The 24762-nt window shown below is 39.7% G+C and overlaps 1 protein-coding gene across 5 annotated transcripts in view; it reads right to left on the minus strand.

The window, feature by feature from the left end:
- Positions 1–568: 568 nt before the first annotated feature.
- The window catches only part of si:dkey-246g23.2 (solute carrier family 66 member 2), a 61524-nt gene continuing 37330 nt past the window's right edge, over positions 569–24762 (minus strand). For all 5 annotated transcript variants that reach the window (XM_017465639.3, XM_017465638.3, XM_017465637.3 and 2 more), the window contains exon 5: positions 569–5118. In XM_017465639.3, the coding sequence (XP_017321128.1) occupies positions 4944–5118 (175 nt within the window). In that variant the 3' untranslated portion in view covers positions 569–4943. The remainder of the gene's footprint in view (positions 5119–24762) is intronic.

Below are 24762 nucleotides of genomic sequence, written 5' to 3' on the forward strand. Positions count from 1 at the left end.
TTAGATTTTATACTGAAACAATTATATGAAACTTCTACATTTTCCATAACAGTGCACGGAACAGCCTCTGATTGAACATGGAATTTTAAAATGTTTAACTCTTACATTACATGAACTACGTACTACACTTACTTTCAGAAATAAAACATACAATAATTTTTTTTTTTTTTTTTTACGGTAAAGTGTTTGTCTTAAGAGTGTCTTCAGAGTAAAATGAAAATTTAAATTATAACATCATCTAAAAATCAAAATTCAATGAACCCTCAGCTGCATGAATCTATGCAGTTCATTCATGCATGTTTATTATGATGAGTTGCAGTGGATCCGGAGTCTATCCCGGGAATACTCGGTGTTAGGCAGGGAATGTACCCTGGAGAGCATACCAGTCACAACACATGACATTCACAACATAGATTCACAAATTCACAACCTAATAAATGTCAACTTTGGGATTTTATTTCAAACAACCGTAGTATCTGAAGTCCACTTTACATGTTTAGGGTTGATTAAGGTATAGCCTGAATCTTTAAGGAGGGTTATATAGAGGACATCCAATTTTAGAAAACCCCATCCTGATGATAAAAGTAGCTTCTACAGTGTAAAGCTGCATTCCTTTATCAAATGAATGCAATCATATTGGCAAACCATATTTGAGGACCATGCTAATTGCTACCTGCTGATCTTTCTTCCTGACGTGTGAAATGTTGCCTGTAAACAGCACTCTTGGTGAAATGTTTTCATTCTGTTTTATTCCAGGCTTCTGCTTCACACCCAGCATCGTGGTGTCGGGACGCATGATAGACAGTGATATAATTTCACAACGTTTTTGCTACATATGCCAGAAAGGAAGGAGGATATTTGGAGTGATTTATATCCACAGCACTGCCCGCCTGCAGAGCACCATCTCCTCGACTTCTCTATAGCTGTGTCACTTTATAAATAGTATGGAAATAAACCCTGGATACTAAGAAAGATAATAAGAACGTATTTTGGAGGGGAATTTTTGGGACACATTTAATGTAACAATATGTTTATATGCCTGGGGTCAGATCTAATTTAAGAGATGTGTAGTCTGGTGCTAAATGCTGATATTTTTACTTTGTGAGGAAAGTGATGTAATGACTTGCAATATCTTTTGTTAAAAATAAATAAAATTGAAGTAAAAAAAAAAAAAACACATTTCTACACAATGTAACGCAGAGGTCCATTTTGAGAGTGCAAATCAGATAGGGCCACACAGATTGCATTGATTCATTTATTTAATAAATGTCCTCCCTGAAAAACACTTTATTCATTGGCTTTCAGTAACATTTCGCTGAGAATGTGACATAATATGATCATCAGTCTGTGCTGAATCAATGAATTCACTGATGTAGATATCATAATAACATTCACCCAAAGTTCAGGAAGTTTTGTGTGTGTGTGTGTTTTGGAGTGCAGTCTTTCCCAAAGCTTGTGTGTAACAAGAGTCCAATAAAGTATCAAATATTAAGGCATCATTAAAGAGCCATAATCGTTCTGCGTTATACACGATTGACCATGCTCATCCGAAACTCATCTACAGTTCACAATAGCACACTATAAAATCAAAAGCCAAGCCATTCGCCAGTCATGCAAACATTACACATTTACAACACCTGTGTGTATAGGACATTATATGTTGGAGAAAAGAATCTCTTTGGTTACTAGAGCTCTTAAAAGCTTTGCACTGTGATATATTTGTATTACATGAGTATGTACGTCATACAAGAGCACTGCATATATAGAAAGCAAAATGCAAAGCAACCTGGAAGTAAATGAGTGAATAGCTGGATGGTTTTGGAAAATCTGATGGGAAAATAATAAAACACTGGTAACATCTCTTAAAATAGCACCATGGTAAAACGTACATGTTCAGCTGTGTTTGATCAGAGCAACGGCATCGGATCTGTATTATTGAGGGAACAGCTGCTTTAAACATCGACACGTCACTACTGATTGAGACAAATTTGAGGAAGGTATGAATACCATCATTGTGAGACCTAATACACACACACACACACACACACCTTACTATCCTTGTGAGGAACTTTCATTGATGTATTTACACTATATGGCCAAACATTTGTGGACACCTGACCATCACACACAAGGAGAGTGTAATGGTCAGGTGTCCACATACTTTTGGCCATATAGTGTATTAACATAGCTAATCAATGCTATGTCTATACCTACATCAAACCCTGACCTTAACTTCAATAACTACAAAGAAATGTTTTTTTTTTTTTTTTTTTTACAGCTATATTGTAACAGCAATTTTTGTAAAAGAAAAAAAAAAGTTAGTTATCCTTTTAGGGACCAGGCAAATATCTCCACAAGGTCAAAACTGTCAGACAGCCCTATCCTTGTGGCGACTAACCTCGTCCAACACACATCCACTCTCGGGTCACTGAAATCACACTGTGGTGTGTAAGACACGCCGAGAATGGAAGCATTCTCTTCTCCAAACTGTGAGACGTGAGAGTGAAAACGAAGGAGATGCCGCAGGGCTTATAGGACCCAGATAGACATACCCTGCAGCTGTTAGGCACTGGGGCAGGATTCAGAGTTATAGGGTCAATGATCAATAGTGTCTCACTCACAGCACTGGCGTGATGCTTAATGTTGTGGAACAGCTTCCTGATGGAAGTCTCATCACACACTGCCTTTCACCATTTGCAGCAGTTTCCTGGCTAACCAAGAAATAATAGTCTCACTCTTACTGTTTCCAACATCAATAAACACATGAGCACAGCATCAGTCCAGTGAGAGGGATGCAGTGTTTATGCCATTATCTATGCCATTAAACCAGTAAAGTATTCGGACGCTAATGTACCGGAAAGGGTTCACAATTATCCTTTGGTCTAATTTTCACTATTAGAGCTAAAACTAAAACTAATGTGTGCATGGGTTTCCAACACACTTTTTTTTTTTTTCCTGAAATACACTTAAAAATTAAACAGTAAATCACTATCAGTGACTAATAACAATAAATAAATCACAATCAGTGACTCCTCAGAAAGAAAGAAAAAAGGGTTCCAGGAAATATCTTAAAGGGTAGTACATTTGTTTTTTTCCTTTGGTTCTATGTATAAACCAACAACAAAAAGCATTCTATCTTTTTGATCAAATGAAAAGTTCTTCTGGAGAGGTATGAACACATGAGGTGCCAACAGTGCTAATAAGAAAATCCTAGCAGGCAGGGAGAAAAAACAGAATTTTACAACAGAAACTCAAACGTATGTCAGTATACGAGGCGGTCCCCCCCCCCCTCCCCCCGGCGGTCCCCCCCCCTTTGAGACAAGCAACAGTAAGAAAACAGCAAGACAACACTCTGGCATGGCTGCTCCTTTATAATAAGCAGTTCTCCAATTTTTCTATGGATTAAAGAGCCTACATTCCCACCTATGTGGATTGGTTTGTGAATTCACAGGTCATCTAGATAAGAAGCATAATCAGTCCCTCCAGGATTTTACGATCGCAGAAATCAACACAAAATCAAGGAAACTCCACAATATTCGGAGGAGCTTGCAATTTTTCTAAATTACCGCCGAATTTCTGCAGATTTGGGCCAAGACACATCATGTGATATCATCACAATGCGCCTTCAGCCAAAGCTCTGTTCGATTCACGTGCGTCGAACATAAAGTACAGCTAAAAATTCTCATTCACCAACAAACATCACTGCGAAAGACTGTGCAAAACAATTTTGTGCAATTGCAAAAAGTAGTTTTCTGTAAACTGTATCGCAAACTTTGAAGAAAAAACAAACAAACAAAAAAAACAAACAAACAAAAAACAAAAAACATGGCAAAAGCAATAATTTTTGGCCGCAACAATCACAAAAAACACGAAAATCCTGTATGGACTAGCAAGTGCATGATTTTCCCATCCCGCGTCCTTTCCCCTTCAGTGAACTGGCTTTTCAGTTTTCAGGTGTCTCGCGCATCGTTGTAACAAGAGGTCAAAACTCAGAAATGCTAAAACTAAATGTTAAATGTTGGCACCTCTGTATACAAACAAACAAAAAACACTTTTCCTGAAAAGGTTCCTCTCTGATAGAAAAACAGTCAGATGTATGGATGTACATAGAACCTTTATCGGTTCTCCACAGATGGACAACCAGAGAACCCTTCTATAATATCCTTTCTTTTCTTCCAATGAGTGTAGAATCCTAATGTTCTAAAATAAGTGGATTTCAGCTGTCACGGCTTCATTCAACTGTGGAACTCTTTGGGCACCATCTTGAAGATCTATACTGAGGTGCAAAGATTTACAGCAATGTTTTTTTTTTTTTTTTTTTTTTTTTTTAAAAAAAACAGGATTCTTCAGGTAGAAATGAATTAATTCATACAGATTTGGTGAACACTCTGGTTGTTCGTTCAACTGTAACAGCATCATCCTAAAGCCTGAACTCTATAAAAATGATACTGGACCATTTTTTGAAATCTGTCTCTTTCTATGACCACATAGAGACAGGTGCAGATTTAGCAAATGATTTCAGGATGGTGAGTGGATGGGACAGTTCTGGCTGTGGAACAGTCCAAAGTGTAGATCAAGTGGTGCAGATTTGCAGATGAATTTGGCACGCTCTCTCTGGAGCCGCCTGCCAGTTCACATTTCACTAAATCTGCTTGGGGCTCTTCTCGTGGTTTGCCAAGCTCAGGAACACTTCTCACAGCAGAGACTTAATGGATGCATGAAACAAATAAGACATAATTGTGGCAAACTTTTGAGAAGATACATTATGGGAGCTTCTCTTTCCTGTGATCAGCAATGTAACTAAAAATATAAATAGTGTAAAAAGAAAAGAAACACAAACATTTAAGTAAGCTTTAAACTAAAGAAAATAAAAGAAATGAACATGCACATAGTTAAGGAGCCCTTGTTTGAGAGTGAAGACCGATTCCCGGAGAAGATCATCCTCATCCCACTTTAGCTCTGGAGTCCAGACCGTAGTAGCCGACTTGCACCAGAATGGCGATGTCAATCAAAATCTGGGTCATCCCACACACCCAGAACTGAGCGGGGCTTTGGTTAATTACAAAGTACGTAGTCTTGAAAATGTCACCAGCAGTCCACAGGAACACCATCTTTATGCTGAGAGGGGAAAAAAGAGAAAATAAGACTGCTACAGTTAAACCATAAAGTGACAATAAAAAAGTACTTCAGAAATTGCAGATAGACTCATTTAGCTACTGCAAACCATTTCCTCTTTAATGAAATCCCAGGGCTCGACATGAGGCAGGGGACTTGATTAAAAGTTATCAAACTGCAACACACGTTCATTCTGCTTCCTCTCTGTACAACCACTTTAAAAGCAGAAGAGGACAATATTTCAAAAGCTTGGTTGCCGGCTGAATGCCCAGTGACTCAAAATTACATGTTAGAACAGAATGTGCTGCTTTTTTTTTCCAGGATCATTACGAAGCAGAGGAGGAAAAAAAAAAAAAAAGAAAAAAAAAAACTTTTAAAGATAAAATTTCCCCCAGCAGGAGCGAGCAATCCATCTTTATTGAAAGTGGATGATCTCAGACCCTATAGGAGGCTTCAGGAGGGATGAGAGGAAATCCTTCCTCACCTTCATTCGCTGTGAGTGCCAATACATTGTACTGACAAACTCTCTGTGGAACTATCAGAGGAAAGTTAGATAGAAAAACTTTAGGCAGAATCGTGTTTTTGAGGAAGTAGTCAAGGCTGTGCTTTTTTTCCGCAGGTCAATTGTCTCTCCGCTCTCTCTGGTATTTACACAGTGAAAGCTTATTCGTTTTTATCGCCATGGAGAGAAATGCTGCAGCACAGCATTCGTGAAGCGCAGACCATCCGTCAGCTGTCGGAGAACTGCGGTGGATTCAGCAACCAGGGGATTGTCTTAACAAGAGAACTTACAGGAAATGGACTCGAACAGTAAAGTAGCGGACTGGCCCATTCCTCCACACACTCTTTTAGTGTGGTCTCATCAAGTCTCCAGTCTCCTCTGACCTTCACCTTTAAATCTCATATCATTCTTAACCACTGTTGGCACTGTTTCATGACTGTGCATTCATGGCCCATCTCTCCAGAGATGAGGACTCATCATGAAAAGAGTGGTCCTGCCAGAGTAAAAGATGATGCCTGTCTGTTTCACTGACAGCTGCTTTAATATCATCTCCTGCGATGAACTCGGCTCTAAGGTCAGACCTGACAGATGCAAAACGCGTGGAAAATGGCATCAAAGAGTGGCTCAGCTTGGACGCCTGTGGCCCTGTCAATGTCTAGCACTACAGTAGTAACAGATGTAAATCCGTCCTGGCTTTCAAAGGCTGTGGGAAATTCTTACACAGACAGAAAAACGGGCACAGACAGATAGCATTCGTGTTCATGAATAATATTTCACGTTAATACTGACACTGTTGGATTCTATTCAAAATGCCTTCATATTTACATACTCAAAGGCAAAAAACATGCATTGGAATATGCAAGCTATCATGCTCTACTTGTAGGATGGGTGTACACATACAAATCCTGTTCACTAGAATGGAACAGGCTGTGGTATGTGAAAAAGTTTATCACGTCTGGTAGCAGTGAATTTCACTTTCTCTTCCTCGCTTCGGTTTGTACAGCGATCATTTAGAGCAGGGGTTCTCAAATCATGATTTCATTGCTTATATACTAAATGGAATTTAAACATGTTTCATTGTCATGACTAGTCTGAATTATGTAGAATTATGTAGTGTGATCAATTCACGTAGCAGTAATGTAATCCAAATGTGTTTGAAAATCTCTGGAGGATGTAGGCTCTGATGGGAAGAAATCATGTAAGGAAAGATGGTGAAGCGGTAATTGGTAACAGTGCAGGGTTAGATTTTATTAATTCATTAATAATAGATTTTTTTAAATCTACATTTGAATTTAGCCGTGGCTGATTCCCACCCGTCAAGCACTATCACATAACGGCTACCAACCAGGGAGGGTGAAGGCTATCACATGCTTCTTCCGAGGCACTGGAAGCCTGCATCTTTTCAAACTGTGTCTCAGAGTGCTATTCGCCCGCTTCCGCATGCATGATAGGGGATAGGTGATTGATAGAGGAGAGAGAGTATGCCACCCCTCCCTCCCTCCCTGACAGCAAGGCCAATTTTGCTCTCTTTGGCTCCTAGCCATGGATGGCGGTCATTGGGATTCGAACTTGAATGCTTTTCTACTGCGCCATTCAGGAGCTGCAGGATTTGATCATAACTCGATTCATTTATACAGAACCGATGAACGCATCCGAATTAAGTAAATACAGTGAGCTTTTTTTTCAGTTTACTTAGAAATGTTTCATTTCTGTCAGATAAGTAAATCTGTAGCACGTATGTAAAAATAGTAGACATTATTAAACATTAAAATTACTTATGTGACAGTACTGTTGAATTCTCAAATCTGATTGGTCAGAAGGCATTTGAGTTTTCATTCACATGGGTTTGTATGGTGGGTAAAGACTAATAATCAACTGATTTAATAAAAAAAAAAAAAAAAAAAAAAAAAAAAAAAAAAAAAAAAAAAAAAAGATCGTTTCTTAATGTTGATGTGGTGAAAGTTTCTGCAAAGTTTATTTGCCATTTATGGAAGGAGTCTCCAGCATCACAGCTTTGCAGAGGGCAAGTTTTCCACCAGGACAGAGGACTTTGTGGTTTTCTTGATAATGTGATAAATTGAGGTTTTTCTATTTTTTTTGTCATACTGACTTTAAGAGGGAGAGAAGGAAGGAAAAAAAACCAGAGGCTGGTGAAAGAAAGTCTGTTTATTGCAGCTATAACCTACGAAATTAACTTCTCTTACTGAGGCACAACATTAAACGTGAAATATGTGGTGGTTCATTAATAAATTAAAAACTGCAATCGTTGCCAGAACACAAGGAATAAAACACTATATCGGGGCTTGCTGATATAGGAAAATAATCCACGTTGGGGTGGTAATGGTTATCCACTTTGCATATGATTTTTCTATAATAGCACACCCTACCAATTCTTAATAGTAGTAGTTAATAGTCATGTGATCGCTGCTTTAGTCCAAATTATCAACTCCATCTGAATGGAACTCTTCAAAGCTCATTGACGCTGGTGATATTATTGCACATAACATATAAGATATTTTATGATTTGATCTGAAGGGCTTACAGGCAAATTTTTTTTAGCTTGCCAATATTCACAAGGTTGCTTACCAACTACTTGTCTGCTAAAATATAAATCACTGTCTTATTTCTTCTCATGACAAAGTTCGAAAGTGAGTAAACATATTTGTACAAACATAAACATTAAGCCATTTCCTGAGTAATCAACATGAAAAAAAAAATGCCGTATTGGATCATCCGACGTGTTGCAAATCACAAATTCAAGCAGACAGCTCCTGAATTATTATTATTTTTTGCTAAGCCTGTAATCCTGTGTGTGTGTGTGTGTATATATATATATATATATATATATATATATATATATATATATATATATATATATATATATATATATATACATACATACATATACATACACACACATACATACATACATACATACATACACATATATACATACATACATACACACACACATTATATATATACATACATACACACACACATTATATATATATATATATATATATATATATCTCCAAACACGTTCTTCTAATATCTTAACCTTGTTGCCACATGTCCAGTGTAGTCATGCCCTTAGTTACTTAATGCGAGATTTGCAAATTAACCTTGCAATAATAATTCATGTAAGCGCCAGAATTATTGGCACCCTTGATAAAGATGGGTAAAAAAATGGGCTAAAACATATCTGTCTTATCTAAGCTTTAACTGAAGCAAATGTATTCTAAGAAAATAATGATTTGTTGTTAAGACCATTAAAAGCTAAATGAAAAATATTTTCACATTTTGGGTTTGGCCTATTTTTATTTATTTATTTCTTGCCCAAGAGTGTACATTGCCTAAAGCTACTGCAAAAGCGGCTCTGTCCGTGGCAGGCTACAAATTAACATTCTAATTTACCTGAAAACTGAACCTTTCAAGAGCTAATACATTTCTCCAGAAATCACTCAGCATGGGGGATTTCTACAGAAGTGCTGCCCTTTAATTCACATTGTAGATCCCTTCTTGAACTCATGGCCCTACTACATTAATCCCTTCCTGTTCTTCCCACTTCTTCCCTTCGTCCCTCTCTCTTCCTGCTGAATCGCTATAGCTCAGAGACTGCAAACATCATTAGAGAGGATGAAACATTAAAAAGGTAATTAGCAGAGGTAGGTCATCTCTACAAGAGCAAATCCATCAGCAGCGCATCACAATGGAGACGGAGAGCCCACCGCTTCTCTACAGGAAGGCACACCCTGTCTCCCTCACCCTCACTTTCTAACTCTCCCACACATGCAAAACCACCCTTTTATTCATTCTCTCTCTCTCTCGCTTCCTGCCTCACTCCTCAAGTGTGCGATGAATTGATAAGAGACAAAAAAAAACTGTTCAGCAAACACTTGAGATGGGCTCGAGGGAGAAGAATAGACTGGAAATGATTAAGGCAACTGAGCCTCGTGATTCAGCTCTCACAGGCTGTTTTACACTTCAGCCTACACTCAACCCCCAACATGTCCACATCGATCCCTCAGAGCTAACACAACCACACCGAGAGAGAGATGCTAAAGCAGCCACACCGAGAGAGAGAGAGACACTAACGCAGCCACTCCGAGAGACACACTAACGCAGCCACACCGAGACACACACACTAACGCAGCCACACCGAGACACACACACTAACGCAGCCACACCGAGACACACACACTAACGCAGCCACACCGAGACACACACACTAACGCAGCCACACCGAGACACACACACTAACGCAGCCACACCGAGACACACACACTAACGCAGCCACACCGAGACACACACACTAACGCAGCCACACCGAGAGACCAGACAGCCAAATAAACAGACACACAGATAGACAGTCAGACACAACAGACCCAGACACACACGATTAGTTAATAAAATAGAGTAGGACCTGATCTGATCACATGGGAAAAATAAAGACAAGAGAAAGCAAAGCAAAGAAAAGGACAAAGGGAAGAGACAAGAAGACAAGAGATGAGATGATATGAGAAAAGAAAGGAGAAATGAAGAGGATGAACAGAAGAGACGTGAAAGTGAATGAAAGACAATAAGCAAAGAAATTATGAATTTCTTGAAGGATGAAGAGAAGAGAAATGAAAGGGGATGAAAGACAAGAGAGAGAAACTAAAAAGAAGATAAAAGAAAAAAGGAAAGAGAAGACAGAAAAGAAAAGAAAAGGGAATTAGAGAAGAGAAGAGAAAGGTAAGGAAAGAAGCAATAGTAAAGGGAAGAAGAGAAGAGAAGAAAGGAAAGAAGAGGAGAACTTGTGAAGGTTAATTCAGTAGAAAGATGACTGCTTCACTGGCAGCTGATTCAAAGAGAAAATTACTCAGAGAAATAACGGATAAAATTGTTAGTACTAAGTTTGATGGCGTTTGTGGAACGTGTGTGTGTGTGTGTGAAAGAGAGAGAGAGAGAGAGAGCGCGCGAGATGCCATTATGTTCATTACAGACTCTGACAGAGCACAGTAATGCACTGCTAGATAGTCATGATGTGAATAATAGTAGCACTATTAAAGCATTATTGACAATATTGACATTATTGACCTTTCAGCAACAAGATCAAATATTTGCTGTAGACAGAGATTTATAACTAATGAACATTCCTGTAAAGAGTGTCAGATCTTTACTGTAGGCACATTATGGATGAGTGCGAACGAGACTGGCAGGCAGAGTGAGATTTCTTTAAACATTCATTACAGCAGGAAGGCAGGAGCGCTATTAGCACCCGAAATCATCCTGAGCTTCAGAGATCACTAGAGGCGAGATGTGACTGTGAGAGAAGGGGATTCAAACACTCCGACATGATAACGTGGGTAGCAAACAGGAAGCGTACAGAGAATTGTGATGGCAGTTTTTTAATCTGTGGATTTCTTCACACCATTTTTCATGCATGAATTCGTTTAAAAACGGTGTGACTTTGCAGGGAAAAAGTGACCGGCATCAGGGAGGCTAATGCGCAGTGAGAGTCTCAGCAGCACACTTAATAAGCTGCAGCTACAGAACTCGTCCAGAGCTGCAGCTGCACTGAGGATGAACTTGGCAAGGTGCCAAGAAACAGGAGCGCGGGGCAGGGACACAACAGTGGTCAAGCTGTCTCCAATTTACAGCAGATTTAGTGTGAGCACATGCACAACCTACTTTAAAAGGAATACAGATGGCACGAATGTCATCTGAAGTATCATTTCTGAAAGCAGTGATTAAAGAAGCGTTCAAGCGCACATTCCCTACACAATGAAGACCCTGATCTGATGGGAAAAGAAGAGAAATGAAAGAGAATGAAAGAAGAACAGAAAGGAGAAGAAAGGAAAGAGAATATAAGCAGCGAAGGGAAAGGGAAGAAGAAAATAAAAGAAAGGGGAAGAGAACGAGCATTCAAGAATAGAAGAGAAGGAAAGGAAAGGAAAGAAAAGAAAAAAAGGAAAGAGAAGAGAAGTGAAGAGGCATGGGGCAAGAAGACATGGGAAGGAAAGGAAAGAGAAAGAAAGGATGACGAGAAGAGAAATGTAAGGGGGTGAAAGAGTAGAGAAAGGAAAGGAAAGATAAGGAGCAAAAGGGAAGAAGATAAAAGAGAAGGGAACAGAAGAGAAGAGAAGAGAAGCAAAAAGAAGAGAGCAGAAGAGGAGAAGCATACCTACGGCAAGAAGGGAAGAGAAGGAAACAAAAGAAAAAAAAAGGAAAGAGAAGTGAAGAGTTATGAGGCAAGATGAGAAGAGAAGGAGAGGAAAGAAAAGAAAAAAAGGAAAGAGAAGAGAAGTGAAAAGAAAAGAACAGAAATGAATAGGAAAGAAATGGAAAAATGTTTTAATATCCTTTCACTTCACTTCTCTCGGTATATAAGTGATATAAGCTAAGAGATACAGTTCAATGGTTCTCTCCTGCTCTAGATCAAAAATGGTCTGTGCTGCTTGCTGGTCCAAGCTGAAGCCCCCACAGTCTTGGTTCATTAATATTCACATACTTATCCTAAACCATCTACTGAACCCACCATGTCTTGCATAAATTTTACACCATTGATCTTTTCCTCCTGGGATTTTCCCCTCCATGATAGTCTTTGAAACCTGACCATCAGAATTAGATGTGTACAGCAAGCCATGATTGAGAAGGTAATCCAAAAATTAAGGTTGTGATGGTTCAGCCATGCGTGCCAGCTACCTCTCTGGAGGTAAAATGTGGAAAGTATGGCAATTGCTACCAAGAAAGACCAAAACAAGTTAAAAACAATCTGAAGGATCAGAGACTCAACCGCAAAGAAGCCAAGTATGCTGCCCTTGATCACCAAGCATGGAAAACTACACCCTGTTCATCCCAGATTTGCAGGATGCTACGCAGATGTGCTGAAGAAATTGTGCTGGCTTCAAGGTCACCCTCATCCAGATGCCAGGAAAAAGAAATGAACTTTTCAATATTTTGGAGCTTTGCAACCTGGAACTGAAATGGTTTTAACTGGGATTTTATCCTCACTGGAGCTTTTAATAGGAACACCTTCATAATCATGAAATCAGCCAATCATGTGGCAGTTACAGGTGCATAAAACCATGCAGATACTGGTCAAGAGCTTCAGTTTATGTTCTGAATAAAAACCAGAATGGGGGGAAAATGTGATCTCAGTGACTTTTACCATGGTTTTTGGTGCCAGATGGGATGGTTTGAGTATTTCAGTAACCCCTGATCTCCTGGGATTTTCATGCACAACACTTTCTAGAGTTTATACAGAATGGTGCAAAAAACAAAAACAAAAACCACCAGTGAGTGACAGTTATGCAGGCTTATGACCTTGTTAATAAGAAAGATCAGAGGTTCACTTTTTACATGGTGAGTATTAAAGATATGGTGGGCAGAAAACCATGCTGAATCTTAAGTCTGATGGGCTACAACAGCAGTAGACCACACTGGATTCCACTCGGGTCAGCTGAGAACAGGAATCTGAGGCCACAGTGGGCATAGGCTCATCAAAACTAAACTAAAAAAGTCACCATTAGTTCCCATTAAATGCTATAAATTCAGTTAAATGGAGTTCACCTGGGTGCAATTAAAATATCACATGACCTCATGGTAATTTCCTGGAAGAACCCAGTGTTTGTTAGAGAACATGCCTAAACAAACAGCATCATTAATACCAGGAAGCTATGAAAACAAGTCCAGGACAAAGTTTTGGAAAAATTTCAACCAGGGTTTAGTTATAAAAATATTTTTTAAACATATCATCGAGCACCAAATCCATCCATCCATTTTCTGTACCACTTATCCGACACAGGGTCACGGGGAATCTGGAGCCTATCCCAGGGAACTTGGGGCATGAGGCAGGGGACACCCTGGATGGGGTGCCAGCCCATTGCAGGGTACAATCACACACCCATTCACACATTTGACAAACGCCCTTATCCAAAGCGACGTACAATTTACTCCTATATACACAACAGCGCAGCTGACAGTTAAGGGCTTTGCTCAAGGGCAGCTTGGTGGTGCTGGGATTTGAACGTACAACCTTTTGATCAGACGTCCAACTTCTTAACCACTGAGCTACTACTTCCCACTTCACACACTACGGACAATTTGGAAATGGCAATCAGCCTACTACACGTCTTAAAACTGGGGGAGGAATCCTGAGTATCCGGAGGAAACCCCTGAAGCACTGGGAGAACATGCAAGCTCTGTGCACACAGGGTGGAGGTGGGAATCGAACCCCCAACCCTGAAGGTGCAAGGCAAATATGCTACCCACTAATCCACCATGCCCCCTGAGCACCAGATCCAATCTACCAAGGCCATCTACCAAAAGTTAGTAACCAGGTAAGGTAGGCGTTAGTCAGAGAAACAACCAAGAGGCCATGGGTCACGCTGAAGAAACTGAAGAGATCCACAGATCAGATGCGAGAAGCTGTTAACAGGACAACCACAGCCTAAACATTATACAGAGCTGGGTTTTATTAAATAGTAGCAGGAAGAAAAAAAACGGCAAGAAGCATGATTGAAAAAGCAATATCAAATCCCATTTATTTAGCAATACTTGTGCAACCAACAAATGAAAAAACGAGACATAACGAGAACCATTTCATTTTCAGTTTGTAACACTACAACATGTTAAGTTTAATTGGGATACAAACATTCTGATACCTGAATATTCCAATTAAAAAAAACCCACCAATAACAAGGTTGCACAATAATAGTAAATACGAATAATTTTATAATTTTGGCTCTGCACTGGTATCATGATTATGCTATCATTTATCACATATATTCTGACATATATATTTATGCCCACTTTGGCTTAACTACTCTTTACTATTTGAAAACCAATCAAATGCTTCTTTCATATTGAACATTAGAAGCTGCCGTTATACTGCTGCTACCATTGTTTTCTCAGTGGTACAGTCATGTTATGAGAATAAAAACATGACTGTTGCAGTTGTTACAGACAGTTACAGTACAGAGAAAAAGCAAAAAAGCACATTACCACTGTTCCTTGAAAGAAAGGAGTAAGGAATGACACAAATAATATGTAATACCACGCCTTTGTGTATATGTTTAACCTGTAAATCAGATGACGTGTGGTGACGGCTATGTACCCCTCATCACCACCACCTGCATACCGTCCGTTCCTCATTACATGGGCGTGTTCATAAAAACTGCAGGGAGGTTTGCTTGTGGAGTGATGAATCTTGCTCCTGCACCCACCAGAGATTTGTAAACGTATGTAACATTCTAAGTATTAGGTACAGATATTTGCCTGAGAGGAGGCCTGAAGGGAAAACGGAAATTAGGCACATGCCTCACCTGCTCAGCTCAGGCGGCTCCACCATAATCCTAATCATCTTCCATGCTGCCTTCTGAGTTCACATGATCAAGCTTGGCATAACAAGGATTTTTTTCACAAAATTCACACGTCTTTTGTAAGAGTGGACTGCCTGTGTGTGCGCCATAATGCACACGCCTCAGAGCCCTCATAATGCAGACTATCCATAGGAAAACTGAGCAAGCATAGTGGTAATCATCATGCAAAGAAAAAAAACGCAGTCCTGGCTACAGACTAGATCACGGGTGCCCAATCTTATCCGCAAATGGCCGGGACAGGTGCAGGTTTTCATTCAAATCATGCAGGAGCCACACCTGATTCCACCTGTTTAATCAGTTGAGCTTTGCTTTCAATAGACTCAGGTGTGGTTTCTGCTAGCTTGGAATGAAAACCTACACCCACACCGGCCCTTTCTGGATAAGAGTGGACACCCCGGACAAGACTGTCTGCCCTAGGAGTAAGACTAGACTGCTCATTCCAGACAACTTCTACAAGCATTTAGTAAGGCTGTTTGATAGAAGTTTGCTAAGTTTTTGCTAAGTTTCTCTAGAAACCTGACTCACCAAAATTAGGATCTTGCTGTTCTAATATGCAGGTGAACTTAAAGTTTTGCCATGATGGGAGATTTTTGAATGGATTAGCCAGCAAGTTAGAATTACATGGGCAGATGTACTGCGCTCTCAGGGACGGGAAGAGCATGAGAACAAAAAAAAAACAAACAAAAAAAATGGTGGATGGGATGACTCCATGCTAACAACACATCCACTGTTTAAACTCACACTGAACTGTAATATGCAGAAATATTTGGATTTGTAAACTGAAAGTATACACTTTGTATACGTGTAATTTTGGCATGTGTTATTTAGGAGAGAATGTAGGGGTAATGTTATTTACCCCTGAGTTGTTTTCCCAGGTGTGCACCAAGCAGCAGTAAAAGAGATCAAGGCAAAAGTCCAGTATGACTGCTACTTAATAAGTAGAAGACATGTTTTTTTTAAATCATACAACCATAAACAAATCTCTTTCACATCCTAGGTCCTTTCCCCTTCAGTGAATTGGCTTATCCACCAGGTGCATTTAATTTTTATTTGGTCTGACTGCTGCTTTATTTAAGAAAGCAGAAAGGTGTATTTTTTTTTTTAGGTGTCTCCAGTATCGACGAAGCAATGGGCCGAAATTCGTAAATGCGGCTCCTGAGTGGCGCAACAGAAAAGTGTTTGCTGTATCAATGGGAGATTGTAAATTCAAATCCTGATGATGCCATATAAAGACAGCAAAATTGGCCGTGCTCTCTGGGTGGAAGGGATGAGTTGTTCTCCATATATTTGCACTGCCCTATGATGCAGCAAGGAGCAGCAGTTCGAAATGATGTTCACATGTCTCAGATGAAGCACATGTTTGCCCCACCCTTCCTGGTAGAGTTAGGGAGCTAGTTAAATAGGGGGAGAGTTAGCTACTGGGAATTGGCAAAACGAAATGGGAGAAAATGGGGAAAAATTGTAAATGCTCCGACTAAACCGTAGACTTTTGCATCTCTGAAACATTCCCAGACAAACTTGGAATTTTCTATGGAAATTTTAATCTGGGTCAGACCAATGTGAATTTGAACATGATGATCCTAAAAACTAAAGAACACCAGGAAAAGTGTCTTACAAGAATCAAGAGACCATCACAAACTATTGCCACTCATCCAACGTTCCATAAATTACTACAGACTTTCAGTTTGCGCCAAGAGGGAACAATAAATCAAAAATGGTGTGACAGAAAAAAGGCTTTGCTCAAGACAAAACATGAAATATGCATGTGGATTGATCCATCTGTCTCAAACATAGGAGAGTTTGCACACATCAAGAAAAAAAAATGGATCTGCTCTCTACTAACAAAAGAGAGGGTAGAGAAAGACGTGTTATTTAAAATTCTCTTGAAGAAAGTAAACAAGACCTTCAGTCCGAGACAGGCAGACTGAACAAAAGAAACAGAGAGGGAGAGCGAGAGAGAGAGAGAGAGAGAGGAGAGGTAGAGAGGATGACATGTAAAAGAGATAGATCAACACATAATAAAGACAAACCGTGATCATTCTGCCAGTATGGAACAGAAATTCATTTGCGTATTGAATTTGTTAAAACATTTGTAAATGACCGTAATGTGATTAATAGACCATTTAAATGTAGCCGAGGGGCTCAGTCTATTATTGGTTAGCACATTTGCCTCACACCTCCAGGGTTGGGGGGGTCGAATCCCACGTCCGCCATGTGTGGATGAGGTTTGCCCTGGGTTTCCCCCAGGTACTCCGGATTCCTCCCCCAGTCCAAAAGACATACATTGTACGTTGAGTGGCATTTCAAAATGGTCCGTAGTGTGTGAATGGTTGTGTGAATGTGTGTGCGATTATGCCCTGTGATGATTTAGCACCCCATCCAGGTTGTCCACTGCCTTGAGCCCAGAGTTCACTGGGATATTTTCCAGGCTCCCCCGCGAGTCTTTGTAGGATAAGAAGTATGGAAAATGGATAGGTGAAATGTAGACAGTTTTAATTCACGCCATTTGATGGAACTGCAGACTATGTGTGATAATTGATGCATATCGACTTCTGTAAACAGCTAGTATACTCCACTACCCCATTAAAGAGAGAACTAATGCAAATGTGTCAATGTCAGGAAAAGAAAGAAAAAAAAAGATGGTGTGCCATCTCTCTCTTGCTCTTCTCCACCCCACTCACTTGTTCCAAACCTCTGGCTCTCCTCTGTGCTGCCAAACTTTAGCCTGCTGTGGTAATGAATAATTCTACAACTTTAGGAGCACAGTAAGGCTCCATCATTCCTCAACTAATTACAGATGCAGGAGAAAGGAGACGGACGTGTAGTAGGTCTACCACTAATACACATGTATCGTGGCCTGGGACATCCTGTAAATATTCAAGGGTATCTGGTATTCATGCTAATGATGTTTCAGAGGTGCAAAGTCTTAACGCGCTGACAACATGCAGGAATATGCACAAAATAAGTCCCGAACATCAGCGAAGGTTTTCGGTTAGAGCAGTGAGGAGGGGTTGTAGACTTTTCTGTGACTTCCTTCATGAAATGCAATACAAGTTGCTTGTTAAAATTCCTATTCGTTTTCCATGATATTAGGTTGAAACTTGACTGCCTTGGGCTAAAAAGCACATAAATATGGAATAAATAACAAAATGACCCCGACCGCTAATTGGAAGAGAGTCAGAAGCACAAAGTTGAAATACAGAAAGGAGACAGGCAAAGCCAGAAGAATGGTAAAATAATAAAAACAATAATAATAACAACAATTATTATTATTATTAAAATAATACAGAAAAAAATTAATGACTGTAGTAGTGCTACCACTATTCATTTGTATCACATAAAGTACAGAAACTGAAAATGTTTGCACTTTTAAATTATAAAGGTATTTTTACTCTGTAATTATCCTTCAAATTTCAATGATCTTTGCCTGACTATAGACAGATTCTCATTTTGACATCGCCACACAGAGAAAAATAATATTAACCAATAATATAAAGTCATCTTTAACCTTCCCATTCCTGCGCACCTACATCTTCATCCATCCATTTTCTGCACCTCTTTCCCTACACGGGGTCTTGGGGAACAAGGCAGGATGGGGAGGCAACCCATCGCAGGGCACAATCGTACACACACACACACACACACACACACACACACACACACACACACACACAGGGGGAAGAAACCGGAGAACTCGGAGGAGACACACACAGGGTGGAGGCAGAATTTGAACCCCCATCCTGGAGGTGCGAGGCAAACGTGCTAACCATTAATCCACCATGCCACCATCTATGTTCATATTATAGAATTATCATTATTTTTTAAAATAATTTGTTTCATGTTGTCACTGACTCACTTCCAGTAACCACTTTATCCTGTTCAGGGCCACGGTCAATCCAGAGCCTATCAGTGTGTCGTAAAGTGGGAATACATCCTGGATGGGTCACCAGTCCATCTCAAGGCACAAACACATTATCTTAGACAAGCCACCCACTGGCATGATTTTGGAAGGTGGGGGGAAACCAGAGAACCTGGAGGAAACCAACCCAAATAATAATAACAATTTAACAATAATGTTAAATTTGATTTATAACATGATTTTTTAATTACCGATAGCATAGTTACTAAACATGGATAAACAGGAACCAAGCTCAGGTTCAAAACCATGACCCATGAGGTGGCAAGGCTACCTGCTGCACCAACGTGCTTCCCTGTTTCATAGTGTCGTCATGGAACTCATGAAAAAGCAGTACAACTGTATCAGCCTTTTAAAACAGTGGCATATATATATATATATATATATATATATATATATATATATATATATATATATATATATATATATATATATATATATATATATCTTTTAAAACAGTGGCATATATATATATATGTGTGTGTGTGTGTGTGTGTGTGTGTGTGTGTGTGTTGTATATATACAGGCACACGCGCACACACACACACACACACACACACACACACACACACACACATCCATAAAAATAATGCATAAATAATATAAAATAAATTATATGGATGCACTAAAAACATCGAATTAAGCCACAGTCCTAAATTAATAATAAAAACGCACTTTCACTGCACCTTGTGGTTTTTGTTACTCACTGTCTTTAGGAATATTATTTTGTGTTTACTTTTGATCATAGTGTTTTAATTAGACGTTACAGATCTTACTCGTGCTACACTCTGTATCAGCGTCTACACAGCACATGATCAGCAACGCGGCCTCGTTACTAACACATCACTTCCGTTATACCAAACGACAGAATTTACACTACAAGCGTGCAAATACAGCTTATAATGACAATAAACTTAAACCTTTTAAGCAACTTGTACCAGTTTCCACTGCCCCTTACACACAGTGAAGCATTTTGGATATCAACATAAGTTTGTGCTCGTGCAGCACTGTTTGATCTCTGTGGTGTTTAATATAAAATGCTCCGCAGCCTTAGAGGACCTTCTTCCTCAGTCCTCCTTCATGGTGACTGAGGTCATGTTGGGAATAAAAGGTAATGCCGATAGAAAGTAAACTGAAGAAAGTCATTGTCGCTGACTCAGGTGTCTGCTAATGATATTCTGCATGTCTGCATGCATGTGACGTCATGCGCCGTCGCCTAGGAAGCGGTTTATACTTCCGGTTAGTAAAAAAAAAAAAAAAAAAAAAACCGCTAGTGATATATTTGGGATGATATTACCTTTCTAAAATCCACACACTAGACGGTAGTGCAGAGTGCATAGTGTACGTGTATAGTACTTAATTTGGGAAACAACTTGAGTATTTACTCTCGGAGGTGTGTTTTTGGAACAGGAGTAACGTAATGAGTAAATCTCCCCCGTGCTGCGCGCAGACCAACTGATCCATAATGAGATTCGCTGACAACGATTTTCATAATCAATTAGTTGTTGCATCTCTCTCTATGTATAACACAACACTATATTTAATTTTCATACAACTAATTACACTTGCCTATTGTTAGCCAAGTCAAACATACACTGATATATTTTATTTCACATTAATGAACTCAAAACTGAATAAATAAATAAATAAATAAATGAATAAATAAATAAATAAAGGCACTTAAAAATGTGACAGAGGAGGAAGGGGGTGGGGTTTCTAAGAGGTGAATTAATATTTCAAAACACATATACAATAATTGTTGTAATCATTTTAGATTAATTTGTTGATTGGCTTAGCTATTGTTTTTATTTTTTTTATTGTGTGTGTGTGTGTGTGTGGGGGTACTGTTCTTTTTGTGTATTTCTGATTTCTGACAACTCCAATATTAAAATGCTTAAAGGTTGGTAGGTCAGTTATTAGTTTCACTGCAATGACCGAATAATAATTCAGAATAATTACTGCTTTAAGATCAAGAACTGAATAGCAATCTGGGACTTTAAAGTGTTTACCAGCAACCAGTTTCCATGTGGCTGGACACACCTCCAAAGCATGGAGACATGAATTTGCCATGCCCTTAATTGTGGTGGCCCTAAACCAATCACGCTCAATGCTGATGTGAGGGATGTGCTGACGTTGCTTGGGCTTGCAGTGTGACTGTAAGTGGATGTGAGTTAGACAGCATATACTGTATGTGACAGACGACCACGGCACAGCTGATTAGTTTTCATGGTGATTAAATGCGTGCTGCTCGCTGCTGGTGGAAATGATCTGAATGGGTGTCCATATTTCAGCAGGGCGTCATTATACCTTATGGATGACTTATGAGATTTAATAAACTGGCTGTTCAGCTGCACACTGTTTGATGAGACCATGGGGCAGACACACACACACACACACACAAATAGATCCCACAATTCACCATAGTAATAACAGCAACAGCTCAATAAAGCATCTGTGTGTGTGTGTGCTTTCCTGGGTCCCACCGGCGTCGAATTCTCACCACACAACCATGAGTGACATCCTTATTTTTAATAAATATGGGAAACTTCACCAGGACTCCCAGGGGTAATCAGGAGCAATCAGCGAGACACATACAGAAGCAGCATCTCTGAGGAGGAGCTCGCTGCATGTCTCTGCTTGCTTAAGAGACCGATTACAGCACTGTCAGCTTGATCGGCACAGCAGGGGCCTAACTATGACTACGGACTAAAAAAAGAAAAAAGAAAAGCAAGTCCCTACAAAACCAACAAAAACTCTTTATGCTGACTCACAGTGTATGTCATAAAAAGTTTAGCCACTTAAATAGAAATTCTGTCATTAAACTAGAGTATAACCCTCTACTATATGTTTATTTAGATTGTTTTTCAGCATTGTAAGGAAATTTTACTAGCAAGTCAGGTGAAGGTTTGGAACCTTATCTGTCAGAGCAGAGTGTACAGATGAGGAGGTGAGAGAGCTGGACAGACTAAAGTTCACAAGCCCTGTGGCATCACTCTCTTTGGGTACAGAGGAAATGCTGTCCCCTCCAAAAGTATTGGAGTGGCTTGATGCAGTTACTGCAAGCAATGGGATATGCAACCAAATATTAAGTGTTATTTACTTTCATTTACTTCAAGACTCATCTCTTCTTATACTTTTGCTCACCTAAAAATTTGGGTGGTCTGAAACAAAAGGTTACATGTTTTATGTTGTTTAACACGTCCAGATGTGAATACCAGAAAATAAAAGCTGAAATCCCAAACTCTCGACTCATATCCATCTTTTGATCTCAAACCCAAATGGTTTCAGTCTACAGCAAAGACAAACGAATTGGCCTTGCAGTTCCAATAGTTTTGGAGGGGACTGTAGCACCAGTGCCACCATCAACAGATCAAATGGCACTGTGGGTAATGTAGGAACCCGTTAACCAATGTGAAAACATGTTGAGTAATATGCAAAATGTCCATGGTGGAACCTTTTGTATATTAATCAGCATATTACCCCCCTACACCATGATTAATCGAAGTTGCTTTGCTGTGGACTAATACGTCAGCCAGACAGAAGATAAAATGGGCAGCCTTAAGGGAAAGAGTCTGCGCACTGTGTCTTTACACCTCCACCTCAGAACAAGTCAAAAGCACGTCAGGACAGGAAGCTAATTCAAACCAATGCATGAGCGCCACAGGGCTTGCAAGAAAGCAATCTTTCTCAGAAAAAGTCACACAGAAAGACCCTGTCAGAAACTACCAGGACATTCCTGACCTAGAGAATGGAGTGTGTCCCTGAGGGAGAGAAGAGACAGCTTGTCAACGGATGCCTGCACCATTAACCGTCATGGTCTGTCACAAAAACACGCATACAGACGCATACCTCAATCCAGTCTTTTTTCTTAGAATGGCTACATCTCTGTCAATAAACACAAATATTATTTAGTGGTAATGCCTTTGAGAAGGGGGGGGGGGGTGCAATTCTTATCTATCTGTCTATCAGATAATAAAGGAATAAAGAGAGGCAATTTTAGAGAACTATGAGATTCCTGGGGCTTGTTTAAATTCTGCTTCTCTAATAATCATCTGGCTCAAAGGCATAAAGTGAAGCAGTGGACAATCCTCGCTCCAGTGTCCCACAATTGAATATATGAGTATGAATGGAGCTGGGAGTATAGAAACGCAGCTCTGCATGTGTGATTACAAGCTCAGTGCACCAGGGTTATAGCTGATTTTAGAGAAGATGATTTTGGAGGACGTTAACAGACACTTAGGAAACATCAAGCAAGGATAATCGATAATCAAAAACTATTAAATCAGGCAAAACTAGAAGACACTAAAATATCTGCAAAAAGGACCTGGGAAACACAAACATGTGACAATTGACAGGACTTTACTAAATACTAAGACATGACAGAGTATAAATAGACAAACTAATCAAGGACTTCACATAGAACAGAAGAACATAATGGGATGACTAACCAGTGACAGGACAGGCACAGAGACAGGACTAGAACCAAAACAAAGGCAAGTTGCAAAACAAAAGGAAAAGCACATGACATGAAATCAGTGTCCATCATACCGAGAACTGCAACGCATGCTGAAAGGGGGACTTCATTACACCAAGTGTAAAGGGCAAACCTAAATTTGGAAATACAGGAGATGGGATGGGTGGTATGGTAGAATTTCAGTGAATAGCACTGCAGCCTCACAGTTCCCGGGTCCCTGTTTGTTTGTTTTTTGGGGTTTTTTTGTGCAGTCAGTTTTGCTCTAGACTGAAGACATCTGGGTTTTAAATCAAAAGAGCAAAAGAGTTTAGAATTTCAGCTTTTAATGGCTGCAGGATCTATGATATGTGTTAAACGACATAGAACATAGCACATTTTGTTTCAGACCACCCAGTTTATAGGCAAGCAAAAATACTGGAACTGCAACAATGACAGGTGTTTCTTGTTGCCCAGGTGTGTTCTGTTAGATTGATTGTTTAAACAATAAATAGCTCTGAAAATCTATTCTTGGTTTTGGGTCTTCAGTTTCACCTGTAAGCACTACATTTGTTGTTAAAAAGGATAAGCCAACATGAAGATCAGAGAGCTGGCTATGGGAGAAAAGCAAGCCGTTCTGAAGCTGAGAAAAGAGGGAAAATCAATCAGAGCCATCGCACAAACATTGGACATAGCCAATACAACAAATTGGAATGTCCTGAAAAAGAAAGAAACCACCGGTGTACTGAGCAACAGAAACCGAATGGGTCGGCCAAGGAAAACAACAGCCGATGACAAACATTTGAGAGCTGTGAGGAAAACCCACAAAACAACAACAGTCAGTGACATCAACAACAACCTACACAGGGCAGGGGTAAAGGTATTACAATCCATCGCTTGAAGAAGACTTTGAGAGCCGAAATATAGGAGGCCATACCACAAGATGCAACCAGTCATCAGCAGTAAGACTCAGAAAGCCAGACTGGAATTCGCAAAGAAATATAGAGATGAGCCACAAAAGTTCTACAATGATCTGCTCATGATGAAAACATAAAAGCTCATCTGCGAAACATGGTGGCGGTAGTGACATGGCTTTGGCTTGCATGGCTGCTTCTGGAAGAGGCTCACTAATCTTTATTTACGATGTAAATCATGATATTTCTCCCAGGTCCCTGTTTTTTTTTTCTTTTTTAAACAGTCAGTTGGATCACTATTGGCTAAAGACTGTGTTTTTCAAACCACAGCCTGGATTTCATTATCTCATTTTAGTGTGGACTTAACTACATTGTAAACGGCGTGTGTGTGTCTTGACCCATGTCCACCACCCATGAAACCCCTATTCCATATGTTTTGCAGGTACACAGAGATCACATTCTCATATATGCTATCCACCCACAAATAGTCTCTTCTG

Source organism: Ictalurus punctatus, chromosome 4 (assembly GCF_001660625.3).
Source record: "Ictalurus punctatus breed USDA103 chromosome 4, Coco_2.0, whole genome shotgun sequence".
NCBI classification, from domain to species: Eukaryota; Metazoa; Chordata; class Actinopteri; order Siluriformes; family Ictaluridae; genus Ictalurus; species Ictalurus punctatus.